General features: G+C 44.9%; 1 protein-coding gene and 1 pseudogene across 2 annotated transcripts in view; one reads left to right on the top strand and one right to left on the bottom strand.

Moving 5' to 3' along the window:
- The window catches only part of MTMR12 (myotubularin related protein 12), a 69747-nt gene that overhangs the window by 5274 nt on the left and 41077 nt on the right, over positions 1-23396 (bottom strand). For both annotated transcript variants that reach the window (XM_064596810.1, XM_064596811.1), the window contains exons 8-15: positions 18089-18164; positions 11530-11636; positions 10438-10562; positions 8732-8810; positions 7223-7293; positions 4850-5022; positions 2132-2299; positions 597-758 (exon numbers count right to left, since the gene is read on the bottom strand). In XM_064596810.1, the coding sequence (XP_064452880.1) occupies positions 597-758; positions 2132-2299; positions 4850-5022; positions 7223-7293; positions 8732-8810; positions 10438-10562; positions 11530-11636; positions 18089-18164 (961 nt within the window). The remainder of the gene's footprint in view (positions 1-596; positions 759-2131; positions 2300-4849; positions 5023-7222; positions 7294-8731; positions 8811-10437; positions 10563-11529; positions 11637-18088; positions 18165-23396) is intronic.
- Positions 9448-9530, top strand: LOC123836102 (small nucleolar RNA U3; annotated as a pseudogene).

Raw genomic sequence — 23396 nt, 5'->3', positions numbered from 1 at the left:
ATCACTGATCATCTAGGGAACTTGGGGGTTTTAATAACTAGTACAATGAGTAACAAATATCTGAAGGGATATTCAAATAATTTGACAGTTTTGGTTTATAGCACAGGTGAGCAAAGGACAGCCCATAGCCGATCAGGCCCGATGCCTCTTTTTGTAAATACCGGGACACAGCCGCGCTCCATCGGTCGAGAGCAGGAGCTGGGCTGGAGACTGTGCGGCCCTTAACAGAATCGACTGTAGACACAGCTCAACGAAGAGAGGTCTTGCTACGGAAGACATGAGCCGGTACAGACAGAGCAAACCTCACAATTAATGCTCCTTCTGCCCTAACCACACTCAGGTAGGGGGTACACACGAGCCCATGCGGCACAGCTGTGTTGGCAGTAACCTCCCCAGTGACGCTGAGCAGATGGCCGTGTCTCATCAGGGCAAAGGCTGATAGCAAGTGAGTCTCACGGGCCCTGACAGTTTGCCCACCACAAACCTGGACTGTGCAGGCTGTTTACAGAATGTAAAGTTACAGGATGTGACTTTCCTCCTGACATACATGGGGATCTCTGGGCAGATGAAAGGGGTTAGACATGTGGTCATCTTACTTTCAAATGCGTTCCTTTCCGCTGGCCTTTGTCCAGTTTTGGCTTTTCCACATAAAGAGGGTTTTTGAGCAACATCTGGGCTTTAGATTCGAACTGTACAGACCAATCCCACACGGTGAGCAGATTCAAAGGCTTGCTTTGTGTATCTTGGCTTTCCCTACCCTGCCAAAACAAGCACAGGTCACGACGGCTCCCAGGGAGGGCTGGGGAGAGCAAGCACACAACGCCGAGAGACCCGCACCAGGAAGGGTGCTCCTGCCCTGCCCGGAGACCGACCACTCATGGGTCCTCCTTTTTTTTTTTATTTATTTTTTATTTTTTAGAGAGCGAGCGAGAGAGAAACAGCATGAGAGGGGAGAGGGTCAGAGGGAGAAGCAGGCTCCCCGCTGAGCCGGGAGCCCGATGTGGGACTCGATCCCAGGACCCTGGGATCATGACCTGAGCCGAAGGCAGTCGCTTAACCATCTGAGCCACCCAGGCGCCCGGGTCCTCCTTTTTAAAGGCTGCAGCTGTCAGTGGTTGTTCACTTAAGGCTTTGGGTGGGAAGGGAGAGAGGGAAGACGGGCACCTTATTTTCCAGTGGCCCACGTGCCACCCACTGATGGGCACTTTCACCACAACCCTTGTGAGGTCACTATTTCTCACATTTTATATTTGAGGAAGCTGAGGCTCAGAAAACTGAGGTGAACTGCCTGAGCTCTTGAAGCTGGTGAGCAATGGGCTGGGCTCTGGAACTCGGGCTGTGTGACTGGAAGACCACGTTCTGTGCCCCTACTCCACTGAGGAATTTGCTAAAACCACTCCCAAAGAGCCAGCTCAGGCAAACCCGGAGGCCAGCAGAAAAGCCGGCCAAAGGCATTCAGCGTGGTTAGAAAGTAAAAACTCCCAGGAGCGAGGCCTCAAGGGAGACTAAAGGAGTTTAAGATGGAAAGTAAAAGCCTAGTTTCCCTACTCTGCCTCATCTCCATTTTCTTCAGAGTAACTCCAGGCATCAAGTAAATGGAAGAGAAGGCTGACCGTCTTTACAAAGAACAACTTTTAATTTTGCTTAATTCCTCACCTCCAACACTTGCTCTCCCAGCTCCAATATTTACTGTGTGGCCTTGGGCCAATTACTCATCCTCTCAGCGCCTCAGCATCTCAGGGTAAGAATGCGGACCCCACAGGGTGCTATGAGAATTATCAATACCCAGAAAGCACTCAAAACAGTGCCCAGTATGGGGCGCCTAGGTGGCTCAGTCGTTAAACGTCTGCCTTCGGCTCAGATCATGATCCCAGAGTCCTGGGATCGAGCCCCGCATCGGGCTCTCTGTTCAGCGGGGAGCCTGCTTCTCCCTCTCCCGCTCTGCCTGCTTGTGTTCCCTCTCTCACTGTCTCTCTCTGTCAAATAAATAAATAAAATCTTTAAAAAAAAACAAACAAAAAAAACAGGGCCCAGTATATTGTTACACAAATATTCTTTACATTAAAATTATTGCAACCTACTTGTGAGTCAGGGCTTCTTTAATGCACAGGTTCCTAAGAGGGACTCTTACCATGTTAATATCTTTTTGATGAGGCGAATTGAAGAAGAAGGTGCTAAAAATAGGTATGTACAAACTATCTGACAAAACAGTCAGGTAAGTCTCTGTGAAATCAAATGCTGGGGGATGCTGGTGCACCAGCTGCCAGACGCAATCCAAGAAAAGCAGGAACACAGGAACCTATGTGAAAACAAGATACATGTTACTGAGCAGGCACTGAAAGGCCAAGGCCAGCTGTCCCGAGTTCAGGGGCAGCCATCTCAACAGTTGTGGAATAACCACTTCTGGGCACTATAATCTCTGAGAAACAACAGTAGACTCCATCCTATTCCAAGCAATGAATATGCTCAACTGAAGTCACATGCCTGTAAATTAATATCCGTATTTGGCAGTACTGATCTGTGTAAAAGACATTTCAAAGATGAAATATGTAAAATCTCATTACTGATCAAGCACTGACAGATGAGCATTTGCAACTGATTTTGATGATAGGGAACACTTTGAATCCCAATTAAGTGAAATTGTTATCTCCCCTCCAAAGAGTTCCATTCTTCTTACTTGTACTCAATATTTTGAATTTTGTCAACATTCCTTTTTCCGCCCCCACAATGACGGTGCAGAAGAGAAAGAGGCCGGGAAAGAAGGCAGAAGCAGCAAAGGTGAGTTTCTAAGCTTTTTTCACAAGTGTACAGATTTTTTTAACTGATAGCCTCCTTTATTAGCTACCTAGAGGCAAGCCCTTTAAAGGCAGAGAGAGGTTTCTAGTGTGCTTTATCATTCACAAAGTGTTTATCCTTCTGAGCCAGTGACCCTGCCAGGGGAAGACAAACCATGTCACGGCCTCTCCCTTACGGAGGCTGCCCACACCCCATGCAGCCCAGAAGAGAGACAGGAGTTGGGAATCCAGCTCTTGAACCAAATGCAGGGCTGCATCCATAATATCACAAAGCAAACAACCCCATTTTCCTTTAAAACTCCAATATGGTGTCAAGTAAACTCAAGTATAAAAATATAATTTTAAAGATTTAAGAAACTGTGGCACCTGGGTGGCTCGGTTAAGCAACTGACTCTTAGTTTCGGCTCACATCCTGATCTCAGGGTCGTGGGATCAAGCCCCATGTTGGGCTCCCTGTTTGGTGCGAGTCTGCTTGGGATACTCACTCCTTTTCCCTCTGCTCCCAACCCCCAAATAAATAAATCTTTAATAAAAATAATTTAAAAATTTTTAAAATAAAATAAATTTTAAAACTTCAAGAAATGAAAGTAGTCACGTAATAGAAGAAAAAAGAAAAACCAACATGTTGATGTTGAAATGTTAAGAAATGTTTATATAGCAACTTTTTTTTCTTAAAGACTATTTATTTATTTGACAGAGAGCACAAGCAGGGGGAGCAGCAGACTCCCCGCTGAGCAGGGTGCCCAATGGGGGCTCCATCCCAGGACCCCGGGATCATGACCCAAGCCAAAGGCAGACGCTTAATCGACTGAGCCACCCAGGTGCCCCTATATAGCAACTTTATTTCATGCCTTATTTTCTGCTCAATGTATCATTTAAATAGAATGGAAAATATCTGAACCTTATTGTAGAGGCAGGAAAATGGGTTCAGAAAGTTTGGTTGACTTCTCCAAAGGCTGGATGAAAGCAGATCAGACTGGATCTGCTCTTGGACTTATTCCCGGCCCCCCCCCCCCGCCCCCACGGTACCTGTCCGTCCTCACTTTCTCAAGATAGCCAAAACATACTCTTCCCCACAAAGTATCAGCTCTCTCTGCCCATCATGTTATTTGAGTCCCATTAACCTGCAAAGTCCTCAGAAAGGCAAAGTCCATTCTAAGACTGAAAATGGTGATTTCCATTCAGCTTGATGGGACACAGACAAGCAGAGACCAGGCCTGAAAGAAACCTCAAGCCTAGCTAGAGAAGCTGGGGTCTTCCAGGAATTTGGAGAGACTCCTACAATTTCTGTTAATTCCATAAAACCGCTCCCCACCCGACACAGCCACATTTATTATCTGGAGTAAGAACAGCCATGAGTCCTCCTCCTAGAATACGGGAACTTCACAGGTGATTTAACTAAAGAAAGTTCACCTGTTTTCATTTTACCTTCCATAGTCATTAATAATGTAGCCAAAGTAGTTTACACAGCTGCAGCTGAGACAAGTACACCACAGTTTGGGGGCTAACTAACTACAATGCTAACTCGCCTACGCCTGAATTCAGGGTCCACGCGGGGAGCAATTCACACGGCCAGGAGCAGAAGAGGTTGTGACACAGCGGACATATACTGCCGATAAGGTCCTGGTAATGGATGGCATTAACATAACCCCATGCTTTATTCTGAAAAGATTTATGTGTTATTACGCATTTTATGTAACTAACTTGTATACTGGATATTCTTTTTTTTTTTTTTGCAAAGATTAACTTAACAGAAATTGTAGGAGTCTCTCTGAATTAATTTTTAAGTTTTACAACAAATCAATGTTATTCCCATCATGAAATAAATATCCACCCTTAGTGTACACAATTTATAAGAGAAGGATCTGAACACACTAACCCCTTTCCTTGGGGAAGGGCTTCGATACCATTTAAAGCATTCAGAGTCATCAAATGGTGAAGTGAACACAGCCTTCCTAACAAGCCCATCGGCATGCACTTAGCAAGCAGTAACCCTCCATCTGAAGACAGGTATTAAGTAAGAGATCGGGGACTTCTGCAATGAGGACACTCACCTCCTCTTTGTCACTCTGACGGAGGTGGTTGCAGCGATCCAGGAAACAGTGCCCACCCATGATCCACTCCTTTTGGACGAGGCTCTGGAAACCAACCCTGGTTCTGCAGTGGGGGTCCATCATCACTTGCACCAGAGAGGAAAGGAGGCAGCAGAGGTCGGAAGCGTTCTCCTCTGGGAGGGGCCCCAGTGCCAATACAAAGAGGCAGGAGAATGTGAAGTTATTTAAAGCCGCCCAGAGCACTTGCACAGTTAGTAACAGGGTTCCCCAAACCAAAGTCGGCTTGCTAACTGACAGTCAAGCCCTACTTCTCTGAAGCCAAAGATGCCAATGGGAAACAAGGTAGTGTTTTCAGACCGAGGGACAAACTGCTTCTGGCCAGTCTCATACAGGTTCCCGAATACTCTGGCCCTAAGCAGGGATTTGCTTACTGAATGAATAAAACATGGCATTCCAAGTCCACTGTCAGCACATGGGCATCCCGGCGTGCCACACAACGAGGACAGAACCATACACAAGATGGCGGCCTGCAGGGCTTCACAGACCAACTTCAAACCTCTTCCGGCTGCTGTGTCAAAGCAAAAGTCCTCACTGGACCCACTGTTCCCAGGCTCGGCTGCTTCTCAGACTCACCTCGGAGCTCCTTTCCTGCACTCCCTCTGCTTTGGAGGAAGTGTAATCTCTCTGGACCCCCTTATTCCCAGCTCCACAGCGCTTTCTGTTTCTGTCGGAGAGCACAGAGGTGCTCTGCCTAGCCTGGAGGAGAAACTCCCCTCGGGCTACTTCCACGCGCCCACCCCCCGCCACCCCCGAAGCGCACCGTACAAAACCTGTACCATGAAAATTCAGTGCACACACTTGTTTAGCATTCAGGACTCACAGCTAATAAAAGCATACATCACCACCCACACATTTGGCTTAAGAGTTTTCAGATCCTAAAAGGGAGGGTCTACATCCCCGTGGTTTCCCCTTTACAAAGAAGTGCAACCAAGCTGTTATTTAAAAATGCCCACGGGGATGACAGTGCTAGTAGCGGTGCAGTTGGAGAAACTTGAGAATGAATTCTCAGTAGGTAGAAAATTCTCATTCTGACCCTGTCACGGTGAGGCACTGCGGCCCAGGCTTACGCTTGGGCTTCTGCTTCTCTCCCAGGACACAGGTCTCAACTACGGGAGCGCATGTGTTTCAGAGAAACGGTTTCGTCTATGGAGTGCTATCAAGTCTCATTTTTAAGGGAATCTTCCTCCTTGCATCTGAAGGATATTAATAGTATATGTGTGGGTAACAGGAAGAGTGGCTAGAAAAGGAGATTTCAAAGAAGACAACTCAGTGGTCCATCTGGGAGCAAGTGACTTCTCACAACTCAGCCAAAGATGCAGATTTCCTTTATGCGACTCTGACTACTGCCGTCTGGCCCTTACTGCCATCTCTCAGACCCCAATCTATCCCTCCTCCTTTGCATCAGTTAGTCAGTACTCTGTTCTGCCATTGGTGGTAAGGTCTTTTTCAATAACGTGCTCAGGTCAACTCTCTCATTAGGCTGTAAACTTCTAAAAGGCAGAAGTATACAGCTCTGCACATGGCAGGTGCTCAATAAATGTATTCAAATTGAAGTCACTGAGCCAATATCAGGTGGTACAGAAGCCCCAGGCAGACACATTTTCCAGCCTGCCCACAGAGGCTAAATTTCAGCAATCACGGAGTGCATCAGAGCAATGGTAAAAGCTTCAGGGTATGAAAGCATGAGATGATCTACTGAATTGGAGGTACAGGTCTATAAGAAGTTTAAAATACTCTAAATAGCAAACATAATATTTTAGCTGAGATCTAATCAATTTCAGCACCTTTTTAAAAAAGCGGTTTACACCTGTTTTTACACATTCTGAATGTGTATGTCCTGTTGGCAAGTATAGCAAGTTAAGCCCACTGAGGAAAAGGAAATCATGACACAAAGTTTCTACAGCAACTGCACAAGGTTCTCAAACACAAAGGTATAAAAATAACAATTAAACCACCCATGGGTTTCTTTTATATAAAAGGAATTATCAAAAGGTTTTAACTTTAACCAAGTTGAGTTAATATAAAACAAAATCCAAAGCATTGGAAATATGACCTTTGGTGAAGATACCAAACAGTTCCTTCTTGGGCTGCAAATAGGTCTGCCAAGTTCTAAACGAAGGATTTATTTTTAAACTGTAACACTGACCTCAAACGCAAAGGATTCCAAGGTCAGAGTAGAAAAGAATGGGAAGGATTTCTACACTAGCTCACTCCTTTTATAAGACAATTCCAATTCCATGAAGCTGTGTATACAGAAACTGAATCTCGACTGAAGGAAAATGAAAACCACTCCTTGTGCTTTAAATATATTACCTAAAAGAAGAACGTTCATGTTTTGTGCTTCTAGACATTCTGTAATCTCTATTGCTTTTTTCAGGCAACGTCTAAATTGGAAAGAGACAAGAAAGGGGCGTTAGTTCCTGAGGTTGGTATCAAAACGATGAGAAGTTTAGAGCCAGAAAACTGAAGACTAAGGGAGACGATCTCATTTGTTTTTCCACTTGAAATCCTCCAGAAAAGCAGCAATTACCATTTACACTATTCAGATACTGCAACACACTCATTTGCCAATTAGAAATTGAAAAATTTCAGAAAGGAATCCCAAAACTGATGTTAAAACCTAGGTGATTTCTAAACTACAAACTCTTATTGAGAACTCATGCCTGAGTCTGGCCCGCGAGTCCTAGTAAGACCCACCAATGCCCACGTCAGAAACTGTGCCGCACGCCCACATCATTTAATTCAAGGTCACTTGCCAAATGTGTCAGTGTGGCTGACAAGATCCAATATGCCCAGAAATCCCTTTTGTCGGTCTCTGTACACACTATTCCTTTTACAGCTTCGACTGTTCTCTACTTATAACTAGGGGCTTCCCAATGCCGTTCCCTGCCTGCAGGGGTGCCTCCCTCGGCCGACTCTTCATTTGTTCTCTGCCCACTCCACATAACGAAGGCTTCTTCTCTGTATGACATTTATCCCTGTTTGCAATTATACATTCAAACTGTGGGACACGTGGCAGGCTCTTCAAAACATATTTGTTAATAAGTGTTTGGAGGGCTGAGGCTCCGTGCCACAAACCTCACCGGCAGAACTGAGAGAGATGACGTGCCAGGTCAAGGGAAGAATTCTTCTCTTTTCTCAAAAGAATCCTAGGGCCGCCGGAGCTATTCTCGCACCCCTGATCATCATTTCTGTTCTGTGCCTCCCCTTTGCCCTCTCCTTTACTTAACGGCAACAGAGAGGAGCTATTCAATATATGAAGTAGGGAAGGGAATGTAATTCTGTCTCTGAGGCTCTCGACCTAATTCCAAAACCCAAAATAACTAATTGAGATTAATCATAAAGTTATGGAAAAAAAAGGGGGGACACCTGGGTGGCTGCCTTTAGCTCAGGTTATGATCCCAGGGTCCTGGGATCACGCCCCGCAATAATTTTTAAATAGGTAATATACACACGAGACACAGAATTCAAAAAGGTATTCAGTAAAAAGTCAGCATCCCTCCCCTTCGCAACCCTGGTTCCTGCTTGGAGGCCAGCACTACCACCTCAGTTAGGATCTTGGGTTGCCGCGCCCCCTTTTCTGCAGTCTTTCAATGCCTAGTCTAGAGCCTACAGAGATCTCCTTCTGAGCAGGTATCATGTCTATAAATTCAGATCAAATGTGCACAGAATACATAACATGTAAAATCCAGCTGAGCCCTGAAGAAACATGTGATCTAAAGAACAGTTAACTGTGAAATATAACAGTTATTTGTCAATTTGCTTTACTACTTTGAATTGGAGAACTATAAAATTCATGAGCAAAAGAATGGCTTGAAATACCTGATTATGTCAAGCCAGCTGCTGCTTTCCAACAGAGAAAACCATTTTATATCTGTGTCCCAAAATTCGGTACTATTATCTGAAAAAAGAAAAAAGAGTAAGAAGTCAGGTCACTGTTCTCTTCCACGTCTGCCACCAAAAAGCTGTGCTACTCAAGCATGCTGTTCAGACAGTCAGTCCTGGATCTGGACTGCAGACTCCAAGCACAGATCTCTGCTTTTAAGCAAAGGACATTTCCAGACCTCAGCTGAAATGGTGTTTGAACTTATATAAGCCCCTGGAAGGGGGTGGCAATCAGAAATGGATTTTTTAGATTTTTATTGCTCAAATAAAAAGTGCCCCACGGTATGTATATAAAGTCACAGTCCACCTTTTAACTCAACAAGGAGAGTAACATGTTTTAGGCAGAAATGGTCAGGACCCAGGCTATACTGTTCCTAGTAGTGGAAAATGCAACAGGATACATCCTGATGCCAGGCAGCCCAAAGGGGGAGATATGGCTTCCGTTGGAATCCTAAATATACAAACACATTTTCCTTGCTCACTCCTACACCATCCCCTCCACCCACCTTGATACAGAGAACCCTGCGTTTCATGGACATCTAAGACATGTCAAAGTTGCAAACTCAAATCAGTGACAAGGCAGACACTTCTGCGAGTCCTGGAAGATGAGAATGGAAGTGTAGAATCACAGTCCTGTAACAACTAGTGCAGTGAAGACTATACGTTCAGGGATCATTTCTATTGTTTGTTACTAGAGAAGTTTCTCTGAACGTGTAGAATACCCAAAATTTAAGATCTGCAAAAAAAACAAAAAACAATAAACTAGTGCAATGTATCACTCTCCACCAGATCCCTGCTTTTTATAAATCTATTTTGTAACACACAACATAGTGTGTTCTCCTTAGAGGCGGACACTGCTATGTCCCCGGGTGTCATATTCATCTTTATCTCAAATGCCTCCATAGTCAGAGCATTTAATGAAAACTCCAGAAACGTCGGCTGAATGAATGAATCCTAAATTAGCTGGAATTTGCTAGGCTAAAAAGTCCATGTTAGAAAAAACTACATGTAAGTGTGACCAATCTCAGATGGTAATACAGACTCACTGAAGAACGAGGAGAATAGATAACTGAGCTGGTCAAACTGGATTCCAGTCCTAAATTGTTCATAGTGGGCAGCCTAGGCAGGGAAGTGGGGGAGGCTGGGATGTGCATATTTCATTTCCTACTTGTCCATTTCTGCTTAATCTGAAGGGAAAAAAGAGATTTCCACTTGGGGTGGGGGCAGGGAGGTCCATTCAACAAGTGACCAACAAGAACAAACAGACCATTCGTTTTATAAATCACCGTGAGAGAGCCAGCGAATACTGGCATTGCACAATCCCACAACTTTTAAAGGGAGAAGCCCCAGTGTTCCCCTCCGGGCAACCGGGGTGCTGGGGATGGAGAGAAGAGGAGGGGTGGGCCTGTGTTCACGGCCACGAGAAGGGGCAGTGGGGCATAAGACTGGAGAAAAATGGGGGGCAGACGTGGCAACGACACGGCCCCTTGACCACCAGCCTGCCCCTCCGCTCCACATCAACCCTCCTGGCCACGAGCCTCTGGTGCAAACTGAGCCCAGGGAAAAGGCACCAACTTTCACCTGATCCACATGGCATGTCTTTCCCCATGTGACAGGAAGTTTTTACTCAGCATTCTTCTCACCTATCAGAAAGAGCTGTTTAAATTTAGAGTATGCAGTCTGGATGTCCTGAAGCGACAGGAAGTTGCTGGACAGGTCTTCGGTTTTAACAATTTCATAGGGTGGCCTGTGGATGGTCTTGTAAATTCTAGGTATCAAAAAGTAACGTGAGATTAGAAGAACAGATGTGAATTAGAAATAGCTTATTTGCCCTGAGCACTTACTATGTGCCCAGATCTATGTGCATAGGATCTTCCCGTTTAATCCCTGCCAATGAAGTAACCACCACAGGACTGCTGTCCCTGGTCAGCTGAGGTGGGAATGCAAGCGCATGGGGCACTTCCCAGCCTAAGAGTATGAAGATTGTAAACTGACAGAGCCATGATTTGAACCCAAGGCAGTGTAACTTCAAAGCTTTTCTGTTTTTAATTCATCCACTTTGGGTTTTTCCCCCCACATTTTGAAAAATTTCAAACATTTGTTAAAGGACAGTGACATAGGCCATGACCCGGATTTGACCACTGTCGACACTAGGGCCTTCGTGCCACTTCCCCCTAAATACTCAGGCATGCATCTCTAAAAACAACGCAGTTGACATTTTCTATGATATGTTATACTGACTCCTTTCAAAGTTAACTTTTTAAGTGTATTTTTTTCAGTAATCTCTACTCCCAGTGTGGGGCTCGAACTCACAACCCCGAGATCAGGAGGGGCATCCTCTACCAACCGAGCCAGCCACCTGCCCCTCCTTTCAAAGTGATTAAAAACAATCACTCTAGGGGCACCTGGGTGGCTCAGCCCATTAGGCATCTGCCTTCGGCTCAGGTCATGATCCCGGAGCCCCGGAATTGAGCCCCGCATTGGGCTCCCTGCTCAGTGGGGAGTCTGCTTCTCTCTCTCCCTCTGCCCCTCTCCCACTTGTGCTCGCTCGCTCTCTCTCAAATAAATAAATAAGATCTTAAAAACAAACAAAAGCCAATCACTCTATGTGGTATTCCCGAGCACTAAGCTGTCAGCAGGTGAACAGGAGTGAACATACTATTAAGAACTGTTCCCCTGCATCTGGGAAAACAAGAACTGAACTAACCAATAACAAAATGTAGAACAGTACTGACCCATCCAAGAAGCTCTTTTGGATTTGTAAAAGGCCATCATCCTGTTCTTTGGGCAGTGCTGACATTTTCAAAAGGGCACATCCATTATGGCAGGACCAACACCATATCTGCAAAGGGGGAAAAAAGATTTTTCAGATATAACATACACAATCCAGGAGGAGACAGGTAAGCTTAGCATTTAAATTCATACAGGGAAGTGTTTCACTTAGTAAGAAATGGCTGGATGTATTCACCTTTGTTAAGCCAAAGAGTAGTTACGTAAGTGAAAAACACAGACTTAGTCTCAAAACAAACCAAACCAAACCAGGTCTAGTCACACGCAGCCTTGCTTATGGTCTAACGTATATACCTTTTGACTTGCCTTTAGTGCTGGGAGCTGAGACGATGGTGTCACCACCATCACCAGCACAGATCTCACGAGAGCGCAGCTTACTCGGTCAGGCATCTTACGTCAATTAACCCATTTGATACAGTCACGCTCCGAGACAGTAAGATCCTTAACCCCATCAACACCAAGAAACTGAGGCTTGGAGAGACCAAATAACCTCCTCAAGCTGCACTCCAAGTTGCAGCATTCTGATGAAAGGCCAGATGGCAAGCAGGGGGCAGCTCCTGTCACCAGAGGAAGTTCACACTAGAAAGAAGGGAAGCTGGCCATTCAACGCAGAAGACCTGTACATGCAAAGCAGTGCAGTACGTACAGACAATGTGAAGAGGGCTAAGATATGGGTCTACCTTCAAGGAGTTTACACTTGTCTCAAAAGGGAAATACATTTACAAACATAGTAAAAGGTAGAATGTGGTAAACGAAAGAAGAGAATTTCAAGGAACAACAAAGGGAAGGCGAGACAAGAAGAAATCATATGAACGACCGTGACAGGTTCAGGCACTTTTCTGGCTGCAGTGGGAACTTCTGCTTGTTTGCTCCGTTTTGCAGGAACGAACGGAAACAAGGACTGATCTTGGGACAAAGTAATCTGCCAGCACAGCCCGGCATGGAGGAGAGGGCAAGGCTGGTTGGGGCAGGTGAGTACAGCTGTGGACTTTGAGCCCCATAAAGGCCTGGTTAAGGGTTGAGAATGGCAAGAGGCTGGCCACTGCTCTGCTGACCGCATCCTCAGCCTTAGCTCAAAGGCAAACCTAGAGGAAGAAGATGCCTTTTACAATTCTGCCTCGTGGAGATGGTACCTTTTTGCTTCTCATCTGCAATGAATGGTATAAACCATACACTGGCCATGCTAGCAGCAGACTCCGGGGCCATGAGGTTGAAGATCAGCACACAGTCCAGGTGATACTCTGCACTACACTTAGAAAGCCAGGAGGCACAACTGGTTTGGGGTTTCAGGGGAAGAGGACAGAATCGGTGCTGGTTATATTAGGACCTGTGTGCAGATATCCAGAAGACACATTAGATGAGGGTTACAAGTTTAGGAGGGGAAGGCCGGACTGAGGTTGTGGACATGGCGGCTGGCTGCCAGCAGACATGGAAGAGATGAAAGCCCACCCAGGTAGCGAGGGCAGAGGAACACAGAACTGTTTCAGGAAATGCCAAAAAGCAATGACTCCCCTTCTCAGGGCCAAGCCGTACTTGGACTCTTTAAGATTCAAAATGAGGTTGGAGGTGTTAAGACACCGAGACAAATCGAAGGGCCCTTTGCTGTCCTCCCCCTCCCTTTTCCAATGTCATGCTAAGCAACATACAGAAACCAGCATACAGTTTCTATCCCTCTGCCAAGGGTGGCGGGCATTGTGAATGCCCAAGCAATCCTGTCCCCCTAGTTGGGTGCAGCTCACTTGGATAAAAGGGACAGACACTCTTAGCTATGACTAGGTGACAGGTTCTTTTTTTTTTCCTAAAGATTTTATTTATTTATTTGACAGAGAGAGACACAGCGAGAGAGGGAACACAAGCAGGGGGAGTGGGAGAGGGAGAAGCAGGCTCCCCGTCAAGCAGGGAGCCCGATGCGGGGCTGGCTCGATCCCAGTACCCTGGGATCATGACCTGAGCCGAAGGCAGATGTTTAACGACTGAGCCACCCAGGTGCCCCTAGGTGACAGGTTCTAAGAAATTATGTGTCCTTTATCTCTTTTTCTCTCTTCTCCTAGGGCAGAAAGGGTTGGCTCTTGTTGATATTCAGCCATTAATAACTCATTTTCTTTTGAGGGCACAACCATACCTGTCTCATCTCATCTGAGGCAATTCCCTTACTATTCTCTATTTGAAAAAATAAACAGAAAACAAGCAAAATTCTTGGTCAAAGACAGACTTCTCACTGGAAATTAACAAAAAGCCGGTCTTCTCTTATTGTGATATGTATAATTTCTGTCTGGTGTCGTAGTATATGTCTTGACAAGAGACGAGAATCACTGCTTGTTAATCCTGTTTAACTTTTAAAAGGGAGAGGGAAAATTATTCACTATCTGATACAGCTTAAGGTTATCTTTCTTAACAGAGCCCAAGACAGAGCTTTACGGGAACATCTACAACTGGACGCTAGAAAGCAGTGTAAGAAGGAAGGAACTATTAAGGAAGTTAGAGGACCGAGAAAGCACAGTGTGTCCAAAGCAAGTCAAGAATTTAGACAGAAAAAAGGTCAAGACCATAATCAGTGTCAAACCTGCAGTGCTGGTATGGGGGAGTGCTGGTACTGGGGCGGGGCAGTGCTGGTACAGGGAGTGCTGGTACTTGGGGGGGAGTGCTGATACTGGGGGGGCAGTGTTGGTACGGGAGGGGACAGTGCTGGTATGGGGGGGGGGATGCACAAGGCCCGCTGACTTCTGGAGGGTCCATCGCAGAGTAGGGGGTAAAAGTCACAGTGCAAGAAGAAATGAGGACAGAGTCAAGGAGGGAAAATTAGTACAGAGTCTTTAAAGATGTTTGTCAGTACTGGGAGGGAGAACAAGACAGTAGCCTAACTCTTAACGAGGGGCTTCTTCAGGTCAGGGGAGGCTTGAGTGTGCCTTCAAGTAGAGCGGAACACCGGGAAAGATCCACGGGGAAGGGGAAGGCTGATGGAAGCAGGCTCCTGAAAAAGCAAGGGCAGATGAGATCAAAAGCCAGGCAGCTGTTTAGACTCAGGAGAAGGACACAGGAGCACGGAGAAAAACCAACAGGAGGTGAAGGGGAAAGCCGAGGGAGGTCTTGTCGAGGGTTGTCCACAATCCCACAGAAGTAGGGGAAACATCGTCTCTCAGTACAAAAATTAAGAATGGAATTACAAACTTAAAGAGAATGAAAAAATGGCTTATACCAGCCCTAGGGAAGAATGATACAGGATCTAAAAGGAGTTAAACAACAGACTGCTGAGCAGAAGAAAGGCCCAACTGAGGCAAGGTGACATATGGCTTTTCCGTATCCCATTCAGTAACACTCTGCTGTTCGGTTTGAATAATCTTTAGCAATGTTCACTAACCCCACAGCCAAAAAAGATCAATACTCAGGGGCTGGAGAACAGCAGAGGGTAGAGGAGGCCAAGGTCGCTAGAATGGCCGCAAGGGTATGACTGAACCTACAAATGATGCAGGTCTTCACTGAAAATAAGGCAAGAATAAACACACTAGCTGAAAAGTCAGGGTAAAAAAAAAAAGGATGGAGATACGGAAATGTTCTGGAACTGGAAAGTGGTAATGGTTGCACAACACTGTAAATACAATAAATGCCACTAACGGTAAATTTTATGTTATGGGTATGGAGAGCTCTGTGTTCCCTGGGTAAATGTGTCAATTCCATCTTGTATAATATTCTTCTGTTGTCCATTCATGCAAACTCCACTAACAACTTTCAGGACAGATCTAAAAAAAGTGAGAACACCTTCCTGTTTCTACCAAGAAGTTATGTTGCTGGCTCCCCACTCCCATCTCATCAGAACATTTTCTACTTCTCTGCCTCAAGGCCTGGCTAGAACACAGTATCCAAATTTCAATGCTGGATGGAAAGGCAGCCTATTCGCACATGTGTAGACCATTCATCTTTATTTCTTCCCACAGAGCTCACCCTCTTTTCCTCAATCCCTCTCTGAAAGGTTAAAGAATGAAGACCCTCATCTTCATTGTTCGAAAACAGTGATTCTCAGAATGTAGTCTACAGATGGGGGGGGGGTTCCCAAGACCCTTTCAGGTGGCCTGAGAATAATACTAAGAGTTAACTTGTCCTCTTCACTGTGCTGACATTTGCACGGACGGTGCCAAAGCCCTGGTGGGTAAAAGTGTGGGTGCTTTCGGACCACTCAGGGCACCGCTCCCAGATGGCACTGGTCACCACTGTATTCTTCATAGCCACATGCTCACAGAAAAAAGAAATGTTCTACTTGAGAATGTTCTTAATGCAGGACTAAAAATTACTAGTTTTATTAATCTTGGCCATTACAGATTGATATTTAATATTAACAAGCTTTATAATTAACGTGATGAAGTGGGAAATAAGCACTGAAATACAGTGTATAGATCTTGAGGAAAAGCACTTATGGGACTGAGGTGAGAGGTGAACTAGCTGCTCTCTTCATGGAATTGAAAGAATGAGTGAGAGTCAAACACTGGGTATTCAGACTTTGGTATGTGGCAGGTGTTCATCCTCAAAACAAAACAAAAAAGAATGAAGTGACCCTATCACTCCAAGGAACACAACTGACAAATTGTTGTAAATGATAAAAATTGAAGTTTCATGCAAAAATTAGAACTGTTGGAAAACTAATCTCTGCCTCTACCTAGACAGCTTCTCAAAACATACAGATTTTTCTGATGAGACAAGCGTGATGTTAATGAGTGTGATTTTTATATAAGGAAACATGCTAATATTTGGACGATCTGTATTAACCCCATGAACCAACACTTTCCAAAAGACCACTATATAAGGTCATAAAATCATGCATGTTTTGGGCGCCGGGGTGGCTCAGTTGTTAAGCATCTGCCTTTGGCTTAGGTCATGATCTCAGGGTTCTGGGATCAAGCCCCATATTGGGCTCCCTGCTCAGCGGGAAGCCTGCTTCTCCCTCTCCCACTCCCCCTGCTTGTGTTCCCTCTCTCGCTGTCTCTCTGTCAAATAAATAAAATCTTAAAAAAAAAAACATGGCATGTTTTAAGATCTATTCCAAGTACAAAACAGACCCCATGGATTTTAATTTAGCAAAGAATGAAAAATTCATTGATTAGGTTTTCAGATTCCTTATTGCAATTAACCTTGATGAAACCACCACTTCTCATTTTTTTGGTGCACCATCAAAGAATAATATTCTGAATTATCTGAAAAGGTGAATAACTATTCCTCCCTTTCCCAAATATGGATCTGTGTGAGGATGGATTTTCTTCCCATACGTCAACCAAACCCTAACATACTACAACAGACTGAATGAAAGAGGTAGATTTAAGAATCCAGTGGTCTTCTATTTTTAAAAATGTAAAACACTGCTCTTCTATGTTTTTGTTTGTTTTGAACAATAGTTATTTTTCACAAAAATATGCTATTTACACTAACATGTAGTAAGTTTATTGCTAAAATAAACTAAAATTTTTTGTTTTAATTTTTCATATGGCAAATATCAAATAATATAATCCACATAAACAAAAAAGTCTTTGAAATCCTCAATAACCTTTTAGACTATAGAGTGTTGAGATCAGAAAGTATGAGAACCTCTGCTCTCAATCAAAGGTTACAAACTAGTGGGACATGAGCCAACTCTAGCCCAAAGACCTGTTTTTTAAACATCTGAATCAGTTGCATACATTTAGAAATTGGGGAAAGTCACAACTCACATAAAAATCCCTATCTCTGGCTTCTCCTGAGAAATCAGGATATCTGGCAAGACCAGGCCCAAATTCCCACATGGCACAAACCGGCTGGCAGAGAAAAGCAGCCTCACCCTTAACTCAGGTGGATGGTCTCTGGTTCACTGCAAGGGCCAAGCTCATTACCTGCTCTGCCTACATGGGACCTACATGTGACCCTGATTAAACATCTTGCCTCCCATCCAGGAGTGACCTTTTTCGTGAACAAGCCATGTGCACAGTACAGCATTTATTTGTAATTCTCATTCCTTACTAAATTCCCTGAAGGCTTGGCAACTCCCAACCACCAATTAGAAACTGGAGTAACTGCCAGAGCTTTGCTTTCTTTGATTAGTAACACATTAATATGGCTCCCATCCCAGTCTATTCTGTGAAAACTAAGTAAACTCTCCATATTGTCTCTGGGAGAAAAAATGGCCACATGCACTCAAAAATTAATAGTGGGGCCAAAAAGAATCTTAAACCCTACTACCCTTCGAGTGGGGGACTCAGCCTCAAAATGATTTCAGGTGCAAAATCAGGCTGGCTTTCAACACTAGGCAGATCTGTAATCCTCTTCAATCTCTAAGATGTTTCTGCTAAAAACTCTATTGCATCTGTGAAAACTTCAGAGCTGTCCCAGGGAGCCTCATGTCTGAGAGACTCTTTTAGTGAGCTCCTGAGATATTTCTGGATCCCTTTTGGATGGAGGACCAAAGCCAAGGGCTTTAAATAGAATAATCTGCCAGAATGGGCTGATGAGCAACCCATGGCTATTAGGGTTTCCAGATGTACTCACTGGTATGCCGCGACCCTGAAAGCATCGCACGTCCTCTTCAGGAAGAGGGGTGGGGACAACAAAGTATGCTGGCAATCTAGAAGAAAGAGATGTCATCAGTTTTAATACTGGAGTAATTCACTGAATATGAAGGCTCAACTTTAATGAACTGAGGAAGTGAAACACAGTGGTAAGGACACGAACCTTATTTCCCTCTTAAGAAGAACCAGTGCAGATAAACGATCTCCAGCCAAATCAGCTGGGACTCTCGGTTCAAATCCTAGCTCTTCCTCTGATTCTGTGTGACCCTAAGTAAGCTGCCCCACTTCTCTGGGTCTGTTTCCTCATCCATGAAATGAGGGGACTGGAATGTATGATACCTACAAGTATATGAATTCCAAAATTGGGAGTGCTCTTTCTCATCACACAGTGGCAATTAAGCACCCATGTTTTCAGTCAGCTAATATAAAAACCAATAATTACAATGACTGCTGCCTAGATATTTTATCAAGCATTCTGACAACAAACATTTAACTGCTTCCTGTAGGCCAGACTTAAATTCCTTAACACAAATTATTCACTTTATCCTGACAACTCTATGAGGTATGTACTACTATTATTCCATTTCACAGATAGAGAAACTGAGACAGCACCAGTAAGGCCCTTCACAGATTATACAGCTAGTAAGCATTAGTAGAGCTATGACCTGAACCCAACCAGTATGGCTTCAGTTTCTATATGAGAAAATTTAGGTTCTAAAAATGACCTGCTAAGTGGTAGGAAGTGGGAAAGTTAGGTTTTCAGAGTTGCAAAGATCGGAGATACACAGAGATACCACCTCTTCCTCTAGTTAGCAAATGCAGGTTCCTATTAATAAGAAACCTGCTAAGTTGCATCACTGTGGAGCTGGAAAACCCTTTCACTCAAAAAGCTTGAAATAAAGCCTCACGGGAAGTAAGAAGGTGTCTATGGTGTAAGAACTACAATGGAAAATAATGGATGGCACCTGTATGCATGCTGCATGTTTGAAGTCAGTCCTGTAAGTATCAGGTGATGGGACAGATGGACTTTCTAAGTTGAAGAGGTTGGAATTTGAATGTGATCAAGTCCCTAGATCTAATAAATCCATAGGGAATGGAGCACCATTTTAAACACCAGCAAAATCCAGATTATAGGAAACAATCAGAAAATAGCCTGGTTTCTTCAAATAAATTGCAAGAAAACAAATGGTGGGAAGATCTACAGATTAAGAGACTTGAGAAACCTATCAATCAATTGCAAGATATCAATCTCACTGAGTCTTCATTAATGATAAAACGGATAAAAAGATGAAAAATTGTTCTAAAATTTATAAAAACAATGGGGAAATTTTTGAACACTGACTTATGTTACTGAATGATACTGACTGAGGGTTTTATTATTTTATTTATTTATTTTTTTTTTTAAGATTTATTTATTTGAGAGAGCGAGAATGAGAGAGAGAGAGAGAGTACATGACGGGGGGAGGGTTAGAGGGAGAAGCAGGCTCCTTGCTGAGCAGGGAGCCCGATGCGGGACTCGATCCAGGGACTCCAGATCATGACCTGAGCCGAAGGCAGTCGCTTAACCAACTGAGCCACCCAGGCGCCCCTGACTGAGGGTTTTAATGTTAAATTTGAAAAGTGTGATAATGGTTTTATGGTTACATCTATAAAAAGAGTTCTTAATTGTTAGAGATGTATACCAAAAAACTCATGAATGAAATGTGATGAGGTCTGGGATTTATTTCAAAATAATCCAAGGGAAGCACAGAGAAAATAGGATTAGGCATGAGTTAATAATTGTTGAAGGGGGGGTGATGGATAAAAGGGAATCCATCATATTCCCTTTTCTTTTATACTGCTTGAAATTTTCCATTAAAAAAATCTTAAAGGTAATTAAAAAGAAAAAAACCTCTCATTATATTTTAACATAGAACCAGGTTTGGAAAACACTGGTCAAGGACAAGATACTTCAAACCATCAAAACTGTTTTAATGCACAGGTGGTAAGGTATCCCTTCTTCAGGTGTTATCACTGACGTAAACAACCCCCCCCCCCCAAAATCTCTTCACACATCAATGAACTCAGGCTGCCCATTAAAATCACACGGGAAGATTAAAAACCTCCCTATGTCCAGGCTCCCCCCACAAAACTATTAAGTATCAGAAGCTTGAAGAAAAAAATCCAAAGCTCAAAAGCTCCCCAGTGTACAAGGAGGATGATAGGTGTTGTTCTAGACGATCCCGCTACTCCAAGCATGCAGCAGCATCACCTGGACAGCACATTTCTCCAGCTCAACCGCGGACCCACTGAATCAGAGTCTGCATGTTAATCCCCGGGTCACTGAGGAAGTAGCACTGCGCCAGCAACGCACCAACAGACCACAGTTTCTCCGCCTTCACACGAGAGCTATCTGCGGGGTGGGTTAGCCCTGAGTCTCAGCTCATTCTGCAGAGCTGGGGCCACCAGGTTTTTTAAAAATTTGCATGTCATCCCCTTCTAGTACTAGCGAGGTTGAATTTTTTTACCATGTTGGTTAGCCAGTTAATTTTCTCTCACAAAGAGTCTTCCATCAAAGGGGGCAAATGTCAGAACCAAGTATATTAGCATATGCAGCATGCATTGGCTCCAGAAAGGAGGCTGCACAGAGATGGACAGCTCTGCACCAGTGAGAGGAGTCTGAGATGTCCTCTCTTGTCCCAGCAAACTACTAGGAGGTTCCACAGGCTCTCTGCTGTGAGGCTCCCAATGTCCACAAACAGCTAACCCTCCCTCCTTGGAGAGCAGTCATTCTACTCATCAGGACGAGCTTTCAAACACAAAGTCAACAGCCTTTCCAACTACAGGACGACTTTATTATTGAAAGCTGTCCGATCCACTCAGCCCCAGCCTTCGTTAGGGTGAGGAAACCCTCAGAGGGACAACAGCGGGGCAGCAATGTCTTCCTGGGGCAGCGTCAGTTCACAGGCCTGTGTGACACACACCCACAGGGTAATGGACCTTCTGAAACCTTGACAGGGAGGCAGGATGAGAGAAAAAAGGCTTTTCAGGAGAGGGAAGACAGGTATTGGAATAGCCAGCTCTGACCTGGGGAGAAGATGAAGTAGATGCTCAGTTTCCTATTATCCAAACTGACTGGAGTGCCTGCTAACCACTGGAGGAAGGGCTTTCACTACTTTACTCATTCTGTTTCCTATTTATTGATGCCTCTTAAAACCAGGCACTAAGGGCGCCAGGGTGGCTCAGTCGGTTAAGCGGCTGCCTTTGGCTCAGGTCATGATCCTGGGGTCCTGCGATCGAGCCCGGTGTCTGGCTCCCTGCTCGGTGGAGAGCCTGCTTCTCCCTCTCCCTCTCCCTCTGCCTGCCACTCTGCCTACTTGTGCTCTCTGTCAAATAAATAAATAAAAGCTTTAAAACAAACAAACAAAAAAAAAACCAGGCACTATACTTGGTACTGAGGATATAATGATTAAAAAAAAAAAAAAAAGTGTCCTTGTTTCTCCCGAGCTGACAGGTTGCAGAAACAAACATTTTCAAATGGTGACACAGATAAAAATAAACTCACAATCGTAGGAAGTGCTGTGAGGAGAGGCATGAGCACAAAGAAAGCTCTCACTGAGACCTGACCTAGTCTTGGGCAGGCTCCCTACGAGAGTAACACCTGAGCTAAGATCTGACAAGATGGAAGCAACTACCCTTGTGCTGCTAAAAAGCAAAAGGAGCATCCCAGACAGGAGACCGCACGGGCAAGGCCTATGGTAGGGGGTCAGTATGGTCAGAGGGGGGTAGAGAGGGAGTCAGGCAGGAGTCAAACCATGAAAGGCCTTGGAGATACGGAGAATGGATGCTGGGGGACCACAGTGGGTGGTGGAGACCACGTAGGCAGCACCACAGTGGTCCAGGTGAGAAACAAAGCACAGCTTGCCCTGTATCTTCTCCACAGGGCAGAAAAGGGTGGGAGATTGTATGTACGGCTGGGGCTGTCCAAGGGGTATGTGTTTGCGCTGAGTGCTCCCAGAACTAAAATCTTGCCAAAGCTCCATTTTCCCTGCTAACCACTAATTAAAAGCTTCCCTCCGGGGCGCCTGGGTGGCTCAGTCGTTAAGTGTCTGCCTTCAGCTCAGGTCATGATCCTGGAGTCCCGGGATCGAGTCCCGCATCGGGCTCCCTGCTCAGCAGGAGGCCTGCTTCTCCCTCTCCCACTCCCCCTGCTTGTGTTCCCTCTCTCGCTGTGTCTCTGTCAAATAAATAAATAAAATCTTTAAAAAAATTAAAAATTAAAAAAAATAAAAGCTTCCTTCCCGGGTGCCTGGGTGGCTCAGTTGGTTAAGCGACTGCCTTCGGCTCAGGTCGTGATCCTGGAGTCCCGGGATCGAGTCCCGCATCGGGCTCCCTGCTCGGCAGGGAGTCTGCTTCTCCCTCTGACCCTCCCCCCTCTCATCCTCTCTCTCTCTCATTCTCTCTCAGATGAATAAATAAAAAAAAATTAAAAAAAAAAAGATTAAAAAAAAAAAAAAGCTTCCTTCCCACGGGGCACCTGGGTAAAGCTCAGTCGGTTGGGCATTTGATTCTTGTTTCAGCTCGGGTCATGATCCAATGGGTCCTGGGATCGAGCCCCACTTCAGGCTCCACACTCAGTGGAGTGTCTGCTCGAAGATTCTCTCCCCCTCACACACTCACTCACACTTGTGCTCTCTCTGAAATAAATAAACCTTTAAAACCTCCTTCCCCACCTGACTTTTCTACCAGGTGTATTTTTGATGCTGACAACTAAACAAATACCAATGAATTTAATCAGGATGTGGCAGGATTTTTTTTTTTTTTAAGATTTTATTTATTTGACAGAGAGAGAGATAGCGAGAGCAGGAACACAAGTGGGGGAGTGGGAGAGGGAGAAGCAGTCTTCCCGTGGAGCAGGGAGCCCGATGCGGAGCTCGATCCCAGGACGCTGGGATCATGACCTGAGCCGAAGGCAGACACTTAACGACTGAGCCACTCAGGTGCCCCTGTGGCAGGATTTTTTAAAAACAATTCTCGGGGGCGCCTGGGTGGCTCAGATGTTAAGCATCTGCCTTCGGCTCAGGTCATGATCCCAGGGTTCTGGGATCGAGCCCTGCATCGGGCTCCCTACTCGGCGGGAAGCCTGCTTTTCCCTCTCCCTCCTCCCCCCGCTTGTGTTCCCTCTCTCGCTGTGTCTCTGTCAAATAAATAAATAAAATCTTAAAAAAAATAAAAACAATCGGAATGGGGATGCCTTCTATCAGTGTCAACATCATATTACAAACTATCACCTCCTAGGTGCAGGGGTT

Source organism: Mirounga angustirostris, unplaced genomic scaffold (genome assembly GCF_029215605.1).
Source record: "Mirounga angustirostris isolate CCGP_5_RB_7025 unplaced genomic scaffold, mMirAng1.0.hap1 SCAF_7, whole genome shotgun sequence".
Taxonomy (NCBI): domain Eukaryota; kingdom Metazoa; phylum Chordata; class Mammalia; order Carnivora; family Phocidae; genus Mirounga; species Mirounga angustirostris.
Note: the sequence above shows the minus strand (reverse complement) of the source record. Positions and strands in the feature narration are given on the sequence as shown.